This window comes from Nanorana parkeri, unplaced genomic scaffold (genome assembly GCF_000935625.1).
Source record: "Nanorana parkeri isolate BGI_ZX_2015 unplaced genomic scaffold, ASM93562v1 scaffold533, whole genome shotgun sequence".
Lineage (NCBI taxonomy): Eukaryota > Metazoa > Chordata > Amphibia > Anura > Dicroglossidae > Nanorana > Nanorana parkeri.
In genome coordinates, this window is record NW_017306801.1 from 385815 (window position 1) to 408302 (window position 22488).

Sequence of the window (22488 nt, forward strand, 5' to 3'; positions counted from 1 at the left end):
AATATATATAGATCTATATATATATATCTATATATCTTTTCTCTGCAATATTTTAGAAAGGCTTCTAATATTTATATAAAACCATTTGTCACAAGAAAAAGGATATATTGCACATATATTTATTTTTTATTTCTTCCTCAATGACACATTTTTATTTAATATTTTAGAAAGGCTGTATAGTAGGAAAACAATCTATAAAATACCTATTATGATAGACAGAACACTAAATCCACAGGAAGGCAAACAGCATCCTTATAAAGGATGGTCTAATTTTCTCCAATGGGAAAAGTAAAACATTTTCCTGATTTCCTAAGGCAATTGAATATTCCCTGGATCAGCAATTTGTGGTATTAATCGTGTGATTATCTTTTGCAAAATGTATACATTTATTGTACTGCTGTACAATACTAAATACGTCATATAGTCAGTCAAAGGGTTAGGTTACACACAAGCATTCCTGCACTTCTTGAATATTTTTCTGCATAACATTTTTTTTTTTTTTTTATACTTTTCATGCTCAGAACTTGAAAATGTTTTTTTTTTACTAAAATATGTTTCTTTTTTGTTCTCAATATGAATATTTTAATTTCAATTATCATTTTTAATTTCAATTTAATTTCAAATCATATTTTTGATTTCAATTGTTAGGTAAACAAAAGGAGCATTTAACAGCACTGATCAGTTTTCTTTCCCTTGATTTTTGTTTACAGATTTGATTATCTTTTGTAAAATATATACATTTATTCTATTGCCGTACAATAATAAATATGTCATATAGACAGTAAAAAAAGGTTAGGTTACACACAAGCATTTCTTAATTTTTTTTTGCATTAAAAGAAACATTTTTTAAAACTTTTTTCTATGCTCAGATTTTGATTTTTTTTTTTACAAAAATAGATGTATTTTTTTCCAATATGAATATTTTAATTTCAGTTATTATTTCAATATAATATGAATTGTTAGATATATGAAAGGCACATTTATCAGCATTGTTAGGTAAACAAAAGGAGGTAAACAAAATTGATCAATTTTCTTTCCTTTGATTTTTGCTAACAGATTTGATTTATTAAAAACAAAACAAAAGTGACTTATTCAGATTACATTAAAAAAAACAATACAATATTCATGCACACATGTCTAGCTTTAGAAAACTGTATTGAGTCGAAGTTTCTCTCGTCCTGTTTCCATACAATTGGCAATTTTGGAAACCTTACTTCAGCTACAGATGTGGCCCATATCAATCTACCAAATGCTGTTTCCATTGTTTCTGAGTGACCAAATGATCAACATTTGAGTGGCACAAGGTTGGAAGCACCAATGGCTGGAATTTTGGTGGCTTTGATAAATCTTTTACTACAATTTTGATTGTCTGGTTGCTTGAAACTGGAATTTATTTATTTTTAAATGCAAAAGGCAAATCGTGAAAGTTTGTATGCAAAGGTTACAAAATTGCTTTGTGAATATAATAATTCAATCATTTCTAATTCGTTTTGATGCATTTTTACTACAATTTTGCTCTTTTGGTTGCTTGAAACTGAAAAATATTGTAATAAAAAAAAGCAAGAGGCAAATCGCGAAAATTTGTACACTATATAAAGCTTACAAAATTGCTTTGTGAATATAATAATACAATAATCTTTAAATACATAATTATCTGTAGAATAAACATTTCACAAATAACATTTCTTCAACTCTTTTTTTGTTCCATAAACTGCTGTTTTTTTTATTATTAATTACAATCTTGTGGAGTTGATAAGATAAATAAGTAGATGCTGCTCACTGTATTCTCACTTTGCAAGGTGAATGGAAATAAATAAGATGTACCCGTCATCACCCGATGAACACTCTGCTATCTGGTTGATTTAATGTCTGTAGCTTTATCTTATTTACTAAGCTCAGTGAACATTCATTTTGCTAAGTGAACAGCTTCTATTCTATAGGAAAACTACCTCGTTGTGTCATCCATTACACATCATTGACTGGTCCTCATTTTCTCCCCCCAGATCCAGCTCACTATACTGGTTTTTCTCCTGGGAGACTCCCTGTTGGTCCCTATCGCGGCTCTGGATCTGCGTCACCTGAAGAAAGGAGGATGTCCGCACGGTACAAAGTTCCCCTCATCGGTGAAAGTCAATCTGAACATTATTGGACAGGAAGCTCCGGCTATGAGTGGCGATGTGAGGAAACGCTCCATCTCTCCATGGGAGTACAGGTAACACTTTACCTCTGCCATCTCTCAAAAAATACAACTTTTAGGGGGACGGGTATAAGATCTGTGTGGACAGCTCAAAGTTTGCTTACATTTTAAAAGTACATTTTTTTAGTTGAACAGTTTGTAAGGCAAATAATTAGGAAAATGGTGTTTTTAATAAACTTCAGCATTTATCTATAAAAAGCTCTCCTTCTATCTATGCTTGATTCAGACGTACATTATCTTAGACATACTTTATCTTGGTATCAATAATATTAGGAAGGTTGTTGGGGTACCCCTAGGGACCCCACCCGAATTATGCTATTAAGCAAGTGAAAATGTCTGGAACCTTGCATGCTCACCTCATTCACTAAACAAAGGGGAAAGTCCACTAAAAACTGCAAATTCTTTTGCAATGTAAACAGTCTATTTGCCTTTAGTAAATCAACCCCAGCGCATTGAAGTTAGAGCATCAGCATGATTCATGCTCAGAAGGAGTGGTCAGCAGTGGTGGTGTTCCTCTGAGATTAGTAAAATGAATTCAGGTTGTGAATTTAGCCCAGGTCCTCTGTATGCAGCTACTATTAGTGACCAGCCTATTTGCCTTTAGTAAATCAGCCCCTATGGATTGAATTTGGAGGATCAGCAAAACCAATGTTTAGAATGAGAGGTCAGCATTGATGACCTCAGTGTTCTTCTCAGCTCAGTAAAATGTATTATGTTGTGAATTTGGTCCAGTTGTTCTGTATGCAGATACTATTAGAAGTTCACTGACTGACTTTATTTGTTACCTGAGGTCACTCCGTAATGACTGACAATGTATGTTTTTTTTTCGTCCACAGCTATGATGTAAACAACAATCGTTTCCCCTCTACCATTGCTGAGGCTCAGTGTCTCCATACCGGGTGTTTGGATGCAGAGGGGAACGTGGACATCAGCCTGAACTCAGTCCCCATCAGACAGGAGATCCTGGTTGTCCACAAGGAGATGAAAGGCTGTGCCCCCACCTTCAAGCTGGAGAGGAAAATGGTCACTGTTGGCTGTACCTGTGCCCGGCCCAAGGTCTATGAGCAATAACACAGAACAGGAGTGATGTTACTAGACTCTGTTAGGGTGCCAACTATACATCGTTCTCCATAGGAGGAGGGAAGAGCCAAACCTTCAACATGACCCACTCCCAAACCTCCTAAAATAACCTTAATTAACTATTGCAAAGAGCACCTAAAGTATATCTAAAGCCAACATTTTTTTACGTTTTTCGTAGAGGTAGGGGACGGTCCAACCTCTGTAATTTTTTTTTCTTTCCTCTCTGTGTCCCATTGTGGTGATATTCCTTTACATTCTGTCTCAGGAAGACAACAGGAAATAAGAGCAGATCTCTCCACACCAATGGAAATCCTCTGTTAGTTGTCACTAAAAAACAAGTGTCCCCATTAGGGAATTTTACTTCTATTCCTGTGACAGCAATAAATATTGGAATATCCCTTCACTTCCTTTTGGAGTGTGAATGGACAACCGACAATGGCCACAATGGAGCAAGAAAATGTCTTTGGATACACTTTATCTGTCAGGTGATTTGATTCAGAAAGGTAAAGAGAAGCCCAGGAGCGGAGCATTCTGTACCGTAGGCAGGGGCGTATCTGCCGCGAGGCAAACAAGGCGTTTGCCTGGAGCGGCAGATTCGCTGAGAGCGGCGGGTCCGTCCAAGGCATTTTACAGGAGATGGTCAGAGACTGCTGTCATGTTACAAGAGATGGTCAGTGACTGATGGGATGTTACATGAGATGGTTAGAGACTGCTGGCATGTTACACGAGATGGTTAGAGACTGCTGACATGTTAATTGAGAGGGTCAGGGACTGCTTGCATGTTACAGGAGATGGTCAAAGACAGTGAAAATATAGGCATTCGTTATCTACTTTTAATGTACAGAAAGGAAGCCTAAAGAGGGTGGAGTTTAGTGAGGAAGGGGTTGGTCTTAAACAGGAAGGGGCGGGGAAAATCTAGATTAGGGGGGCGCTCGAGTTTAGTCTTGCCTAGGGCAGCACAAAACCAAAATACACCACTGACCGTAGGAAGTGGATCATGTTAGAGGGATGGGTGGGGAACGGAGATGCTGTACCTGGTTCTTTCAGTGAAAACCGTTTAGTATATTTTGGAAGACTCAAAATGTTGGATTATTCCACCACTTCCTGTTCTTGTATTTATTAACCCCTATGGTACTTCTCTGTGCCCTTGTACCCCTTGGCATCTCCAATGAATGATGAACTTCATTGCCATCATTCAACTTCCAAGTTACACTAAACTTCATAACTGGGGAAGAAAAAATACAGCCGCCACCTAACTTCCCCACCCTTTTCTCCTTCAGAATATCTTTTACTGTACGATGACAAGGGTACTTTAATTATATTGTGTCACATTGCCATATTGTAGGCTTGACCAGTACGTTGAAGCATACTGCCCATTATCCCACTAGGTGTGTCCAGTCCACTGTGACCTGGAATGTTCCTACTGAGCATTGGATCTACCAATAAGATGGCCACCAGTGACGGGTTCTACTGAACTGGGCATTAGTCTGCAGTATATATTGCCAGATATACTGTGCATATTATGAATAGATAGCACTGATTAAGTGTGGTTTCTTATGTAGCAATGTATGTTGCAAATTCTATAATAACTGTATTTTTTATGTATTTATATATTTTTTGTATTTTTATTGGTTGCCTACACTTTATTTATTTTTATAATATGGAAAAAATAAAAGAAGTAAAACAAAACTGAATGTTGTAAAGTTATTTTTACAGTAACTGCTATTACCAACCCTGCACTGCTTTTCTATCACTATAGTTTAAAGGATCAGTCCACAAAGAAGTGAGATTTTATTTATAGGTGGCGCCTGGTGGACTGAGCCAGTCCCTGCATTTTAATATGTCTTGTATGCTCAGACATTGAGATCTCTCAGCCATTATCACCAAGTCTTTTCCTGACCACCTGGCAGTTGTGGGTGTCCCCACCTACCCTTGCGTGTCCCAGTTCCTCCTCTTACATTCTCCATAATATAAAATTAATGAACCCAGCAGAGAGAGTGAGAGATCTGCGTAATGGCCACAGCATGTGAGCAGGTCCAAGAATTCAGTGCAGAGATCTCACACTCCAACCCTGCTGTATAGGGACTGCATGAGCTCTGCTCTTTCTTTTGCTTTACCATTATTACCTTTATTAGCTGAAAAATTTGCCTTTCTGATTGAATTTTTTATAATTTACTGAATTTCCTATCATATTCCATTGTCATATCTCTGTCCAATTTCCCAGTCATATCACTGGCCCCATCTGCTCTTAGGTCGCTGGCCAGTGATGTAAGAGGAGGCGGGACCCGCCTCCTCCATTCCGAACACCGCCCTCATCTGCCGCAGCGGCTGGCTGTCACTGACACAGCTCCGCAGTGGCTATGAGGGGAAATGCGCCGTGGCCACTGCTGAGCTGTGTCTGTGACAGCCAGCATGCCCATATGCCATAGCGACCCAGGCGGCACTGGTCAGGCCCCCCTGTGCCCGGGCCCCATAGCGGCCGCCTGGGCCGCTATGGCGATTTTTACGTCACTGCGTGTATGCATGCATGTGTTGATAGTGGCCGTATGATTGTAAGCTCCTGGAGGGCAGGGACTGATGTAAATCTACATGTTCTGTGTAAATTGTTGGTGCTATATAAATACCTGCAACAATAACAAATTCTACAGCACTGCAAAAGTATCAGCAGCAGAACATTTTTAGTAAGGAAGACTTGTCTGAAACACATTAGAGAAAACATTTACGTGTTCAGTTACGTGTTTTACTACAGGAATTACCTGACCATAGATGACACGGCAATGTAATTTTGGCCAGAAGCAGGACAATTTTAAACAGCAAGGCGAGGCCTAATTTACTAGGGACAAAGAGCACAGGCTGGGACTTCCTGTGATGATGGTGAAGAATGATACCTCCTGCCTGCAGCAGACTGATGACATCAGCTTAGGCAAATGTGCCTGACGAGCTTATAGTGTATTTCCACTTTTGCAGTCAAATTTGAGAATCCCCCACTATATGTTTGTTATGTGTGCCCCATCATACAGCATATGCCGCTCCAGTGGCTTTGAAACAAGCTGGGGCCTGCTGCTCATCTGAATGCTGACTGACCGGAAGTGGCATCACGGTAGTGCCGTGACGTCACTTCTGCCCAGTCAGACGGGAGAGGAGGCATGGGGTGCAGGTAAGAGGAGCTGGGAGGGAGGGCGGTTGCGGGCGGGGATGCCCAGCCTAAAGCCATGTAAGGGGCCCCAAAATTTCTGATGGCTGCCCTGACTATACAGTATGTGTGTTCCGATTCACACAGCATGCCCCAAAAAATGTATCTTACCTTTTTAGCTGTTTCTTTGCAGCAGTATAATACAAAGGACACTTCAGGCAGCTTCTAGTGGTTTGAATAGATGCCAGTGAGCAGTGGCGCACCCAGGATATGGCCCATATGGCACAGGCCCTGGGTGTCACCTAAAGGGGTGGGGCGGTGCTCCGTGGCGCAGAAACCGTTTGAGGTCCCATGGAGACAGCTGACTTTTATCTTTCCACACCTGGCTCTTAGCAAGCAGGGAAACTCTGGCCGGCGTCCTGTCCAGCTCCATGCAACCAATGACACACAGGGGATATGTAGGTAAGCTTTTTGACCAACCTTTTGGCTTTAACCTGTTTTCATAGACAAAGCTACATACTTAACCCTCAACATACCTGCACCCTAAAACTTTAACCCCAGATAGGGTTGCCACCCGTCCGGGAATCACCCGGACAGTACGGGCTTTGAACCCTGTGCCCGGGCAGGAGGCAACCCCAGAACGAAAAGGGGAGTTTGGTATGCGATTTAACTAAAGTCCATTTTTCAGTGAAAAATGGACTTAAGTTAAATTTAGTGCCCAAAACACAATAAAATGCTTTTTAAAAAAATGTACATTATTTTTACATTTATGTTATTTTTAAAACGGTTTTATTTTTAAACTTTAATTGCTATCACGTGAGCCGACCAATGACAGCGATGGGTCCGGAAGTGATGTAATCTGCATCATAGTACGGGGAGGAGATCGGTGAACCGAGGCTCTCCGCTCTCCTCCTTAGCTTCCCACCGACACCCGAGATGCTGGTTCCAGACACACAACGGAAACAGAGGAGCCTGGGCAACGCAGGGGGGGGGGTTGGGCGGACAGTTTACCGGCCCATAGAAGCAATCTGGCGACAGTTGAGTCGACAAAATCGCTTCTATTGTAAAGCCGGTCGCCGGCTCTACAAATATGAACATAGTCTGTTTAACCCCTTAGGGACCTATGATGGAATTATCCTCCCATGGGTCATGCCATGGGCAGGGTATTCACCCGGACAGTCCAGGTTTGTAAACCTGTGTCCGGGTGTGAGCCCACCTCACAACCGGACACATTATACAAACCGGACTTGTGGCTAGTAACTCGTGGCGGGCGCCGGGTGCCGCTGTTTTCAGTCCCTTGACTCTCCCTTCCTCTATTTCTCCTCCGCTGCTGGAGCTGGGTGAGTCGGGGGAAGTAACATCAGAGAGAGAGAGCAGAGAGGGAGAATTCATCCTCCTGGCGTGAAGCGCTTTCCTCTGGGACTGCATCTTAACAGGTATTTACTACATTGATTTAAATATCAATTGAAAAGAAGGGGGGGGGGGTATTGTACGTAAAACATGTCCTCCAAAAATGCCATAGGTAACTTGTGACATGTTTTGTGGCGGCATCTTTTATGTGCAATAGTACATATTGTCCAATACAGATGTCACCAGCACTAAAATTCCATGCTAGTGCAAAATCCATTTTATTGATACTTGTCATTCAAACGACACGTGTTTTCGGGGTGGCGCCGGGTCCCCTTCATCAGGCTCAGAAATGACATTGTATAAATGTACCACAACCTTTATAGAGACATTCTAGAATATCATTTCTGAGCCTGATGAAGGGGACTCCTGAATGACAACTATCAATAAAATGGATTTGCACCAGGGATGCACCGATATTAGTATGGATATCGGTGCAGATTCTGAGTATTTGGGCGAGTAATCGCACAAATGCTCCAATACCAGAAATTCCTGTCAGAGGGAGATCTCGCTCTGACCGGCAGTGCCTAGAGAGTATGGAGCCGGTCTTCCTTTCCAGTCAGGAAGCCAGGTGGTGGGTTATGACCTGCCTCCCGGGTTCCTGATTGGCTAGGAAGCCAGCTTCACTTGTTGGTAGGCAGTCTGGCTTCCTAACCAATCAGGAAGCCAGGTGGTACATCATGACTCTCGCCCTGGCTTCCTGATTGGTCAGGAAGCCAAGCTGCCTAGAAACAAGTGAAGCCAGCTTCCTAGCCAATCAGGAAGGCAGGTCATGACATGCCGGCCAGCTTCCTGATTGGCTAGAAAGGCCGGCTTCACTTGTTGCTAGGCAGTCTTGATTCCTGGCCAATCAGGAAGCTAGACGGCACCGCATGACTTGCCGCCTGGCTTTCTGATTGGTCAGACAGCCTCAAGTGAAGCCCACTTTCTTTCGCTAGAACACCGGCTTCACAAGCAATCAGGAAGCCGGGTGACGGGTCATCCTCCTTATAATCGGAGGTACAAGGCACCAGTACTCGGTATCGACTCAGTGACCGCTGAGACAGGTGGCACTGTGATTACAGAGCCACGGTCTCAGTAATCACACAGAGCAGACGTTCTTCTTCTTCTCAAGGGGCTCTATGGTGAGCTTCTATGCCGTGGTCACGGGTCCCCCAGAGGAGCGAGTGACCCCGAAAACCCCGATCAATTTAATACAAGTGATCTAATTAGATCACTTTTATTAAACGAGCAGCGGTTCCCACTGTACATTCAGCTCTGCTTGTCAGGAGTGTTGTGATTGAGTGGTACAAAATCTTGGTGAAATATTAATAATAGGGTGGTGTCTGAATTATAGCTAGATTTAATAGACAGTGCCTCCAGCCGCTTACGGCAAATAATAAATAACTTAACAAACAGTATGAATTCAGTTCAGACACTTGATAAAACACCCCAAACCAATTCCCTGAGTTCTTTGAGCTTATGGTGATTTCTTACCACAATATATAAATATCTCCCAATTACACTAATAAATCAAAATAATTTATTAATATACGAGTATAATCATATATTTCTGTACAAACCATAAATTACTGGTGATTACAGTTCAAATACCCAATCAAAGAAATAAATGGAAATAAATTATCAGGAAAAATAAAAATACCTGGACACCTTTAAGATTGTTTCTTACTCTCCGTGGCCATAGGAAAGAAAGAGACGTATCTCAAAAGTAAAAAATTCCCTTGTGATCCTAACGATTTCCGAAGATAATAGGTTTACTAGTATAATAGGGACAACAAGCGAACAGGCCAATTTTTACCATACACAATACAATCTAAGGAATAAAATAGAGAAAGATATGAAAAATGATCACAAGAATTCACCCTGCACACTGTTAATTAGAATTGTAAACAAAAAAAACCCCACTAATAATAAAATGTAACCGCTATGATTTTGGAGTAAAGAAAGTTAATTCTTTATATATAATCAATATCTCACCAATCCTTCAAAAGAAAATGTTCAGAGTCTTATTGGATGAGATGATGGCTCGCTTTAGGCAGCAAGGGTTAAGTCTTTAGTGATGGCCAATGAGTGACAGTCCTTTTGTTATATCCAGGAAGTTTTCTTCAGACTCTTCCTTCTTCCTCCTTTTTTCCTTTTGGTATTTTATATGGTTTGAAAGCATTGTTCGTATTGGTGACTCCCCAACCACTATTTTTTTTTTTCCCATTGATCGGTTCAGAAATGGTAGTTGATTGGTTATTTCACTCATATCGTTTGCATTCAGTTGAGTAAGCCTTGGATGTGTATGATAACTTACTCAACCTCAGACAATGATCACAGGTAATCTCATTCTTGGAACAATCGGGTGGATTAACTGTCTTGGAGTTTGTAAGGGTTTTTTGTGAATATTTCATTTGTAGTTGTGATATCCTTAGCCTTTGGATTTCTTGATTAAACACTTGTAGTTATTGACCTTGAAGTTAAGTTTCTCTCAGTATTGTCAATTGTGGTTTTATGATTATCTAATCCTTAGACTTCATTTGCAATGTTTTACCTCTTTGAATCAGTTTGGTTGAACAAAAGCTGGTTCCTAAAGGGTCTCTCCTGTATTGTTTGTGTCTTGCTTAATTTGTACACAATAGGCTATTTTGGTTGATTAATTTATCTGTCCAGCACAGACTCCTGGCCCCTTGCATTACAGTGCACAGAAAAGTTTGATTTAGTTTCTGTACAAGTCATAGTTCATCAGTTTTTGTCATTTTATATAGAAATACCCTGACAGGAGCAGGGCTGAATGTACAAAAAAACTACTCGCCCGGCGCCCGAAACTGCATGCTCTGGGCGTCGGGCGATAGGTATTCGCTTCATAAGACGCAGGCACATTTTCCCCCTCCATTTGGGGGGAAAAAAGTGTGTCTTATGGAGCGAAAAATACGGTATAGTTTACAAAAAAATTGCCGTGAGGCAATACAGTGTACAGGTTTGGCTTGAAGAAAAGGTGGCAACCCTAACCCCAGATAAGCCCGTAGAACTTAACCAAACAAAACCCTTAGGCTTACCCTGAAGCATGGCCTTTAGCACTTATCATGACCCTAACATGTAACCCTGTGTAAAATTTACATAAAAACAGAATGCAATGATCTGCAAATCTCATAAACTCATATTGTATTCACAATGGAAAATAGAAAACTGAGAAAATGGGCCATTTTAACCACTTGAAGGCCATAGTGTTTCACCCCCTTCCTGGACAGGTAATTTTGAAATTGACGGCAGCAACACTTCTCAAAAAAGTTGGGAGAGGACCATGCTTACCACAATACACTCTCCCCTCTTCTTGTAACAACACTCTCGGGTCTATTCACTAAGCTGCCGAGGGCAGCCGAGTGAACAACCGACCCCAAGTGAAGTGAGCCGAACACTGTTCGGCTATTCACTTCAGCCTTATATCGGCTGATTTCAGCCGTACATCGGCTTGCTTCACATGGCTTTGGGTCAGCCGAACATGCTCAGCATGTTCGGCCGACCCGAAGTGCAGAAGAAGTTTGACTCAGCCGATCCAACATCTGGATCGGCTGAGCCGAACCTCCGCCAGGCTACCCACTGCTGTTCGGCCTATTCTTATAGATGCCGAACAGCAGTGAGTGAATAGCTGAATGCCGCTGAGCGGCATTCGGCTCGGCTGTTTTGCTCGGTCCCTCAGAGAGACCGAGCAATCAAAAAGATTAACGATTAATCGAGAAATTAATCGTTAATTTGCACAGCCCTAGAAAAATCAGAATCAAAACAAAACGAATTTGTTGCTGGTGCACATGTCTAATATCTTTCAGCACTGATGGTTCCTTTCCAGATGTACAAGCTGCACATTCCATACGCACTAATGCACCTCCATACCATCAGAGATGCAGGCTTTTGAACTGAGTGCTGATTACAAGCCAGAAGGACGCGGCACCCATGGTTGCCAGAAAGAATGTCAAATTTTGATTCGTCTGACCACAGAACAGTTTTTCCACTTTGCAACAGACCATTTTAAATGAGCTTTGGCCCAGAGAAGACGGCGACCTTTCTGAATCATGTTCAAATACTTTAACTTTCATTTTTGGATGGCAGGGTGAGCTCTGTCCACAGACGGTGGTTTTTGGAAGTATTCCTGAGCCCCTGCAGTGATGTCCATCACAGAATCATACCTGTTTTTAATGCAGTACCGTCTGAGGGCCCCGAGATCACGGCCATCCAATATTGCGTTTCAGCCTTGTCCCTTGCGCACAGAGATTTCTCCAGATTCTCTGAATCTTTTGATAATATTATGGACTGTAGATGATGATATACTGTGTTTCCCCAAAAATAAGATACTGTCTTATATATTTTTTGGCTCAAAAAAACATACTAGGTCTTATTTTTGGGGGATGTTTTTTTTTAAAAAATGTATAACAATCCAAAGTTAGTGCAAATCCAAATTAAATAATCCAAAATGGCAAAGTTAAGAATAGGGTGATCAGGGCAATCAGGGGTGCCGTACTTTCCATTCATTGGCAATTTTCAGGGTATTTAAAGTCTTTACAATTTTACTTCGAGGAACGTTAATCTGAAATTGTGCGACAATTTTTAGACGGCCCATCTTTGAACCTCGACCCACACTCTGACTCTCTAAGATGCTCTTTTTATACCCAATCATGTGACTGACCAATTAACCTAATTAGCTGCAAAATGTTCTCCCAGCACTTCCTTGTTAAGCTGACCATACACCTTACAACCATCGCACGACTTTCGTTGTGCGATGGATGTAAGGTTATTAAAATGTCGTAGACAGGCATGTCGTGGACAGGCAGATCGTACCGCTAAGGGGAGGGCTTGCCGATGATTGCAGTGCTGAGCGGGCAGTGTGCGCTTGTGCACACCGGCCCCTGCGGCTTTCGTCTTCAAAGCACGCTACCAACCCGCCAAAAATCGTACGATTTCAGCGTGCTCGGAAGATGAAAGTCATGCGACCGTACAGTAGATGCGGTCGCACGCTGCCCATACACCTGCCGATTATCGTACGATAATCGGCAGGTGTATGGGCACCTTTAGTAACACTTACTTTGCCAGCTTTGTGTTGCGGTGTCCCAATTTTTTGCAGACGTGTTGCTGCCATCAATTTCAAAGTGACCTTATTTTTTTCTTAAAATGGTTCATTTTCTTAATTTAAACATTTGATATGTTTTCTATTTTCTAGTGTGAATACAATTCAGGTTTATGAGATTTGCAGATCATTGCATTCTGTTTTTATGTACATTTTACACAGTGACCCAACTTTTTTGTAATTGGGGTTGTATACAGTATACAGTATATATTTGTATACATTGGGGAAGTAAGGAAACCATTTTCAGGTTTTTATTACAGGGAAGATTCACTCTCTATGACCATTGTTTTCACTTCATCTCATCAGATGTACAGGAAATTCCTCTTTTGTTGAATTCCTCTGCAGATGATTTGGTGTTCAGAGAACACCGACCCAAATAACCCGAATATTATCCTAAAGTCATTCTTGTTGCATATTTCACAGTTTTTAAATAGGCTCCTCAATTTGTGTCAATACATTTTCTTAAAAATGATAATAATATTATATATGTGACATCTCTCACAAGACATATTTCAATATTCTAATGTTTCTGCTCTGCGTAAAGATGTTTGGTGCCTGAAATTGTATTCTGCTGTAATTGTTTTAACAGGTTTAATTAGTTAAATCGAATTTTCTTTTGTTAGCTTAAAGCGTACCTAAACCCAAAAACAAAAATGTAATATATAGCAGAGTACCGATCCCTAGATGTGGCGGCTGCATTCGTTTTCTTTTTCTTAGCCTTTTTTCCTTTATTTTCTCCTGGTGTACGGCCAGTAACACATTTCCTGTCTCAGGGTGGCTCCACTCTGTAGAGAAGCTACAGAGCCACCCTTGGACACTGCCCAGATCACTGGTTGCCAGGAGGTGAGCAGACTGCAGGCTAGAGCGTCCCAAGTTGCTAAGAGCTGGGCAAGGAAATGTGTATGGCCATCATACATCTCCCCACCCGGCTCTTAGCAACCTGGGATACTATGACTGGAAAGGGGGCCATCTGCTTGCCGCCCCCCCACACGACCCAAAGAGATGATGCCTGATGCAACACCCTCATTATAAGGACAGACCTGTCCAGGGGTATTCTGGACCATCCTTACACTGTCCCTGCTCTTCAGGAAGCTTTCCCTGCACTGGACCTATCTCTCCCTAGCCAGTGTGTGCACTGTCCCTATCTCAATACTCCCCACACTGCAGGGCTCACTACATACTACCCCCCGCATCCTGCACAGTCAGCCTATTCTGGGTTGAATGACACCCTGCATCATTCCGTTAAAATGGACATGCCCCCTGGGTGTGTGTCATGGTGCCACCTCTGGGTTCACAGGATAATTTGGCAAAGAACGACATTCATTTCACTTATCCATTCTGCAGCATTCAGATGCTTAAAAAACAACTGAGAAGGGTGCTTCAGCAGAGGACATGACCAACCTGGAGTTGGTAGATAGGACCTGTCACAAAAATGAATATAGATTTCTTTTATAATTGTGAGCACTCATGAACAGGGCACTCCTACCCTTCTTGTCTTTTGTCTTTGTATTGTAACTCAGAACACTGACGACTCAGGCTTACATACATACAGCTCATTTATGAATGAAAGCCAGGACACAATTGCACAGTGACGTCTGGCAGAGATATGCAAATACGGTTTATTATTATTATTATTCTTATACAGGATTTATATAGCGCCAACAATTTGCTCAGCGCTTTACAAAAGATGATAATACCATGTTTCCCCGAAAGTAAGACCTACCCCGAAAGTAAGACCTAGCGCTATCTTCAGGGATTTCTGTAATATTAGACCTACCCCGAAAATAAGACCTAGTTCGGTGGTAGGTCTTATCCCTAAAGATAGCGCTAGGTCTTACTTTCGGGGTAGAAGACCGCCCGCAGCTCTGTCCCTCCCTTCCTTCCCCCCCGCACGCCCGCACGCACACCCATCTGTCTGCCTCGGCTGCCGCTGAAGACTACATTTCCCAGCAGGCAAAGCACGGCATAGCCAGTGGGGTCGAAGTGGACGGCATCAGAGCGGAGAGCGGACAGCTGCAGCCAGGTAAATATAAGACATCCCCCGAAAATAAGACCTAGTGTCTTTTTTCGTTGAAAAAAAATATGAGTGTCTTATTTTCTGGGAAACACATTAATAATAATAATAATAATAGTAATATTGATAAAAATAAATAATACTAATAATAATTTCTGAGTGGCTTTAGTGTTCTTTCATCACTTTGGCTTTTTTCACTCACACACACAGCTCATTTATGAATGAAAACCAGGAAATAATTGCACAGTGACGTCTGACAGAGATATGCAAATACGGTTTATGAGTTAGCAGCCCTACATTCCAGTTCAGGAAACCTGCCCTCTGCCGATATGATTTATCAAGGTTAGATTTTCCTTTGACTTTACAAGAAAGAGCGTGCTGGGGACACGGAGATATCATAGAGGAAACCACACTACAGTGAAACCTCAGACTGTCAGAGAGCAGTGGAAAGCCCACAGAGCTGGCTATATAATGCCGGGGTCCCTACCTGATATACATCTCAGAGCATCTACCTGCTGTACAACCTACAGCACCTATCTCCTATACAGCTCAGAACATCTACCTGCTGTACAACTCCGAACATCTACCTGCTGCAGAGACACTCACATAGAGGATAAGGAAGAAATATGGACCACACAAGAGCCACCATGGTGAGGACCACTTTAATGACCCTTATTTATTTTTATCCTTCTTAATTAGATATTACTTTCAAACCATCAAAATGTAAGAGGTTCCCTGTTGTTTCATTCCCTTTTATCATATCATTTTAAATTGTAAGTCAGGGCAGCAAAATCATTCTTCAAATATTTTTTAGGATGTCATCTTATAACTACTTGGTTAAGTACAAAGTGTCCAGTTGGAAAAGTTCTTATTTTACTTTCTCCAGTCTGCAGAAATGTAGGCAAGCAAAAGAGTGCAACATAGTGATCATTCCATTCTTCACAAAATCCTAAATATAAACCTCTAGTACTAGGAGATGCACAACAAGAAATATGTCATCCAATCTCAATATTGCATATCATTTATTACTCAAACAAAAGAAAAAAGGACCACTTTAGTGACTCTTATTTACTTTTATAAAAGATAGCGCTAGGTCTTACTTTCGGGGTAGAAGACCGCCCGCAGCTCTGTCCCTCCCTTCCTTCCCCCCCGCACGCCCGCACGCACACCCATCTGTCTGCCTCGGCTGCCGCTGAAGACTACATTTCCCAGCAGGAATAAACCTCTAGTACTAGGAGATGCACAACAAGAAATATGTCATCCAATCTCAATATTGCATATCATTTATTACTCAAACAAAAGAAAAAAGGACCACTTTAGTGACTCTTATTTACTTTTATCCTTCTTGATTAGATGTTATTTTCAGCCCATCAATACTAAGAGGTTCCCTGTTGCTTCATTCCTTATTATCATTTCATTTTAAATTGTAAGTCAGGGCAGCAAAATCATTTTGCAAATATTTTTTAGGATGTCTCTTCTCTCATCTCGTAACTTCTTCTCGGTTACGAAGTTTTCAGTTAGAAAATATCTTATTTTACTTTCTGCCATGTGGGGAAATGTAGACATGTGGAACGTTGCAACTTTGTGATCATTCCATTATTATATATTTTTTTTAATTTTTCCCTCCATGACAATCAGTCAATTTTCTTTCCTTTGATTTTTGGTAACACATTTGCTTTATTTAAAAAAAAAAAGAAAACAGAGACACATTCAGATTACATTGAGAAAAGGTAATAAAACATTGATGCACACTTGTCTAGCTCAGTGAACTTGTCTGTACTCTATAGTGAACAGCTTCTACTCTATAGCAAATCTACCTCGTTGTGTCATCCATTACACATCATTGACTGGTCCTCATTTTCTCCCCCCAGATCCAGCTCACTATACTGGTTTTTCTCCTAGGAGACTCCCTGTTGGTCCCTATCGCGGCTCTGGATCTGCATCACCTGAAGAAAGGAGGATGTCCGCCCATTACAAAGTTCCCCTCATCGGTGAAAGTCAATCTGAACATTATTGGACAGGAAGCTCCGGCTATGAGTGGCGATGTGAGGAAACGCTCCATCTCTCCATGGGAGTACAGGTAACACTTTACCTCTTCAATCTCTCAGTAAATGTAACTTGAAATGAGCTTTGGCCCTGAGAAGATGGTGGCATTTCTGGATCATGTTCACATATGGCTTCTTTTTGCATGATAGAGCTACAACACTACCATTTTCAGTACCATTTTCAGCACCTGCTTGCTGTGGCAGTGGTTTGGGTGGGGATAAGAGTTTACACAGAGGGACCTGAGGTGTGAGACAGTGAAAATTACTGGAAAGCTAGGGATGGAACCATTAGCTGGAAAATTAATAAAAAAGTTAATTCTCTGCACAGTCAGGGCCCGCGCTGCAACTAGGTAAACTAGGCAGGCCGGCTGGCCTGCGGCTTCCTCGCACTCTGCCGGCTTCCCGATAACGCTAGGTTATCCCAAGACAAGTGAGTGGCATTCATAAAGATGGCCAAGCAAGGAGGACACTTTGATAACCCGAGCTTTTTCCTACAGTGTTTAGAGCCCCTCCCTCGTGACCTCAGCCAGGGACTGGCCTCTGTTGAAGCTGGCTAAAGAGCCATAAGGGGGGCATGACCAGTGGGAGTGTTTGGACTCTAGCAGCCACTTCCAGTGCTGTACCCATCACGGGCCGCCTGGGTGTCACAGTGAGAAGCGTGTGATGGGGCTGAGTACAGCTACATGAGAACGCTGAGCGCACTGTCTGTGCTATGAAGGCCTGCTCACCCCTGCCTGGCCTGCATGTAAGAGTTTTGAATATTTCCTGTATTGGCTGTATGGTTCTTTGTGCTATGGGAGGACTGTGGACACCATGGAAGGGACATGAACCCTATGTGCTGGGGATGCAATGGAGGGGACATGGACCCTGTGTGCTAGGAAAGGACTGGATACACCATTAAGGGGACATGGACCCTGTGTGCTATGGAAGGGCTAAGGACATCATGGAGGAGGCATGGACCCTGTGTGCTATGGAAGGGCTGGGGACATCATGGAGGAGGCATGGACCTTGTGTGCTATGGAAGGACTGGGGACAGCATGGAGGGAGCATGGACCTTGTGTGCTATGGAAGGGCTGGGGACACCATTGGTGGGGCATGGACCCTGTGTGCTAGGGAAGGACTGAGGAAACCATAAAAGGGGACACCATGAAGGGAACATGGACCCTGTGTGCTAGCCAACGTGTTGGGGAAGAGTGGGGCTAGCTGGTCCATGGGGGCGGAGGGCGATCGGTGGGATCAGGGGGATGGAGCTAGCTGGTCTGCAGAGGGGAAATGGGTAGCCAGTCCACTGGGCCAGGATGGAGCTAGCCTGTGCCTGCTATGGAATTAGAAAAAATGTAAGCTTTTTTTTGGTGGGGGTCAAGTAGCTGGTCTTGCCTAGGACTCAAAATAGTCTAACACCAGCCCACAGTACTTCTCCCTCATAGGAGAGGGAGAAGTACTCCCTCCCTTTCTGTGCTGACAGATATCCAGCTGTCTTCGATTTAGACATATTTTATTGTTAAGGGCAGTTGTTGAGGGACCTCATCAAAACTTTGCTGTGAAGCAAGTGCAAAAGTCTGGAACTCCTGATTTGTTGCAAGTCAGTGTCTCCAACAATAGGCTGTTCATTGTTTGCAGGGGACTTTTTCCTGATCATATCGGATGTGATGAAATTTTATTTAGTAAAAATACTCAGTCATATGCATGGAATTTTTTTTTCATTTTTGCTTGCATATGATTGGGTTATAGAAGTCAACAGAGCTGCACCTCATTCACTAAACTAAGAGGAAAGTCCCCTCATTCAGTAAATCAGCCCCTATGGATTGAAGTTGGAGGATCAGCAAAACAATTGTTCAGAATGACAGGTCAGCTTTGATGACCGCATTGTTCTTCTCAGCTCAGTAAAATTAATTCAGATTGGGAATTTAGCCCAGTTGCTCTGTATGCAAATACTATTAGAAGTTCACTCACTGACTAATTTTTGTTGTTGCCTGAAGTCACTCCGTAATGAATGACAATGTATGTTTTTTTTGTCCACAGCTATGATGTAAACAACAATCGATTCCCCTCTACCATTGCCGAGGCTCGGTGTCTCCATACCGGGTGTTTGGATACAGAGGGGAACGTGGACATCAGCCTGAACTCAGTCCCCATCAAACAGGAGATCCTGGTTGTCTACAAGGAGATGAAAGGCTGTGTCCCCACCTTCAAGTTGGAGAAGAAAATGGTCACTGTTGGCTGTACCTGTGCCCGGCCCAAGGTCTATGAGCAATAACACAGAACAGGAGTGATGTTACTGGACTCTGTTAGGGTGCCGACCATACATAGTTCTCCAATGGAGGAGTGAAGTGCCAACCCTCCAACATGACCCACTCCCAACAGTATAAAATGTTCCACTCCTAAAATAACCTTAATGAACTATTGCAAAGATTTTACTCATATCTGAAGCCAAAATTTTTTTTAAAGTTTTGGATAGAGTAGGGAATAGTTCAACCAACGTCAAGTTTTGTTTCCTCTCTGTGCCCCACTGAGGAAATTTTCCTTTACTTGTCTCAAAGAAACAACAGGAAATAAGAGCAAATCTCTCCACCCCAATGGAAATCCTCTGTTAGACAGTTATCACTGGACCAATTCCACTTCTATTCCTGTGACAACTCAGAATATTGGATTAGCCCAGGGGTAGCCAAACTTCGTCCCAGGAGCGGAGTATTCTTTACCGTAGGGAGTGGATCATGTTGGAGGGATGGGTGGGGAAGGACGATGCTGTATCTGGTTCAGTGAAAACCGTTCAGTGTATTTTGGAAGACTTAAAATATTGGATTATTCCATCACTTCCTGTTCTTGTATTTATGAATCCCTACGTTAATTCTCTGTGCCCCTGTACCCCTTGGCATCTTTAGTTTGCTGAGAATGATGACGTTCTTATATTACCAACATTCAACTTCCATATTACACTAAGCTTCAAGAAAAACAGCTGGAGTCTTACTGCCCCATCCTATTCTTATGCAGAATATCTTCTACTGCACAATGCCAGGTGCACATGAAATAAACTATGTCACGCCGCCATATTGTAGGCTTGGCCAGTACGTTGAAGCATACTGCCCATTATCCCACTAGATGTCTCCTGTCCACTGTGACCGGGAATGTTGCTGCTGAGCTGAAAGGCCGAGCATTGGATATACCAACAAGATGGCCACCAGTGACGGGTTCTACAGAACTGGGAATTTGTCTGCAGTACATATTGCCAGATATACCGTGCATATTATGGATCGGTATCACTGATTAGGTGCGGTTACTTGTGTAGCAATGTATGTTGCAAATCCTATAATACCTGTATTTTTTAACTATGTATTTATATATTTATATCTTTTTTATGAGATGTCTACACTTAATTTATTATAATATAAAAAAAAAATAAAAGAAGTAAAACAAAGCTGAATGTTGTAAAGTTGTTTTTTTCAGTAAGGGTCCATTCACACCAAATCCAGATCATCTCTAGACCAGACCAGACCAGACTGTTTCTGGACCCTATGTTTCTGGAAATGCATCCTAATTTATCCCTATGCTATTTCTGGTCTCTGTTCACACCAGCGCAGTCCATCCCAAACCAGAAAAATACTGCATGTCTTATTTTGACTGGTCTGAAATGTGTTTATTTTATTATAGTGAATTATGCGGGCATTTTATATTACGATGTGTGTGTTTTAGGGATTGTCATCTGTCTCCCTGTGTTGGATGTAACCGAGGAACGCTCTAGCAGAGGGTACTTGGGTTGAATCGGGACCAGCGGTAAAACCGTCAGTATGAAACACCTTCTCGTGGGCTTGGTGACGTGTTCGCGGTGTGTGTGGACGTTTGCCGGTTTGTGAGCACTAAGTGCACTGCGCTGGGCTCCTTGCCTTCAAACGTATGTACACATTAGCGAAGCGAAGTCCGTATAACGAGATACGTATTATACCTCTATTGCGTACTCGTTATCCGTTTTGGATACATATCTGCTTTTATAAAAAGACAGTGATATCTGCCTTGTCGGTGTACTGGTACCGTATATAGATAACCGCATTAGCAATGTTTCCTCAGATAGTCTCAAACCTGTAAGAACAAGTAGAATGATCTTACTAGATACTGGTCACTCTGAGCAGTATTGAATGGGGTCCATGCTGACAATGATGGGGGATGGGCATCCACATGGCCGGTCGGGACAATGAAAATGACTCATCCTTCCTTGTTTTACAGGGATGAGGTGTGTGCATTTCACTGTTCGGCCATGTTGGAGTATTCCACTTTTCCTTTTGATATGTACCTGTACTTTTTGGGCTGACTGGCTGATGTTCTAAAGCCGCCTCCCACTGGGCGTCGTCTTTTTGCCTTAATAAATTAAGGAGTTGGGGGTCTGTTCAGCCCTTTTTACACTGACTCCAGCTTGAACCAGCATCGTGTCTGACTCTCTCTGGCGCTAAAGAAGTACCTCATCCCTTATACAGAAATAACTGAATGCAGCATGCTTTTAAGCGTGACGGGTTTGTGATGGGCGCATTTTAATACCGAACGTGTACCTTTTAGTGCACCGGAGATTCCTGCGCAAAGTCCAACCAAAATATCCATGACAAATGCACTGGAACTGCGGCAGGTTCACACTATTTTCCGGACCAGATCTGGTCTGGAGAATAGTGTGAACCTACCCTAAATGCTATTACCAACGCTGTACTGCTTTTCTTTTGATATAGATTAAAGGATCGGTCCACACAAAAGTGATATTTTAGTCATAGTAATAAGTCTTGTATACGCAAACATTGAGATCTCCCGGCCATAATTCCGGGCTCTCTTCCTGACCACATGGCAGTTGTGGGTGCTCCCCTACCACCTTTATGTGTTCCAGATCCTCCTCTTACATTCCCCATAATATAAAATAAACAAACAAATAAAATATATAAATCCAGCAGAGGAAGGTGAACCCCCTATAACTGCCACAGCAGGTGTGCAGATCCAGGATCCCACTGAAGAGGTTTTACCGATAGAGTTCCTGAGTCGGGGTGAGCTCAGGTTTGGGCTGAACACGGTCCAAACCTGAGCAAGGGACATGGGGCCACCCACCCAAACAGTGGCAGGCTAGGGCATTTCCTGCTTTGCAGCTTCCCATAAACAAAGGGACAGGATGCGTGTGCTGACATTATTGACTTTATACAGTCACATTAGGTTAATGTTATTGACCAAATATAGCCATGTGACCATATAAGGTCAATGACATCACTGCATCCCGTCCCTTTGCTTAGGTGCAGCTACCGGAGGAGAGTTCCCCGACTAGGTATGCACCTATACCTGCCTGCAGCAGACATTGTCTCAGCCTAGGAAAATGCAACTGAATGGAGCTTTTTAACAATACGATGTACCCCTTTAAAAAAAATGTATACTGATGCTCAGTGACGTGCGGTACCTCTGGTTCCAGGTGAGGCATTCCCCAGCCACGCCCCCAGCATGTCCCGTCCCCCCGCCGGCTGAAGCCACGCCCGCGGCTAAAGCCCCACCAGC

The 22488-nt window shown here is 42.5% G+C and overlaps 1 protein-coding gene across 1 annotated transcript; it reads left to right on the top strand.

Moving 5' to 3' along the window:
* The first annotated feature begins 15558 nt into the window (after positions 1-15558).
* On the top strand, positions 15559-19234 carry LOC108791196 (interleukin-17F-like). Its single transcript, XM_018561603.1, has 3 exons — positions 15559-15582; positions 16804-17012; positions 19000-19234. The coding sequence occupies exons 1-3, from the start codon at positions 15559-15561 to the stop codon at positions 19232-19234; spliced, it is 468 nt and encodes a 155-aa protein (XP_018417105.1).
* Positions 19235-22488: the final 3254 nt, after the last annotated feature.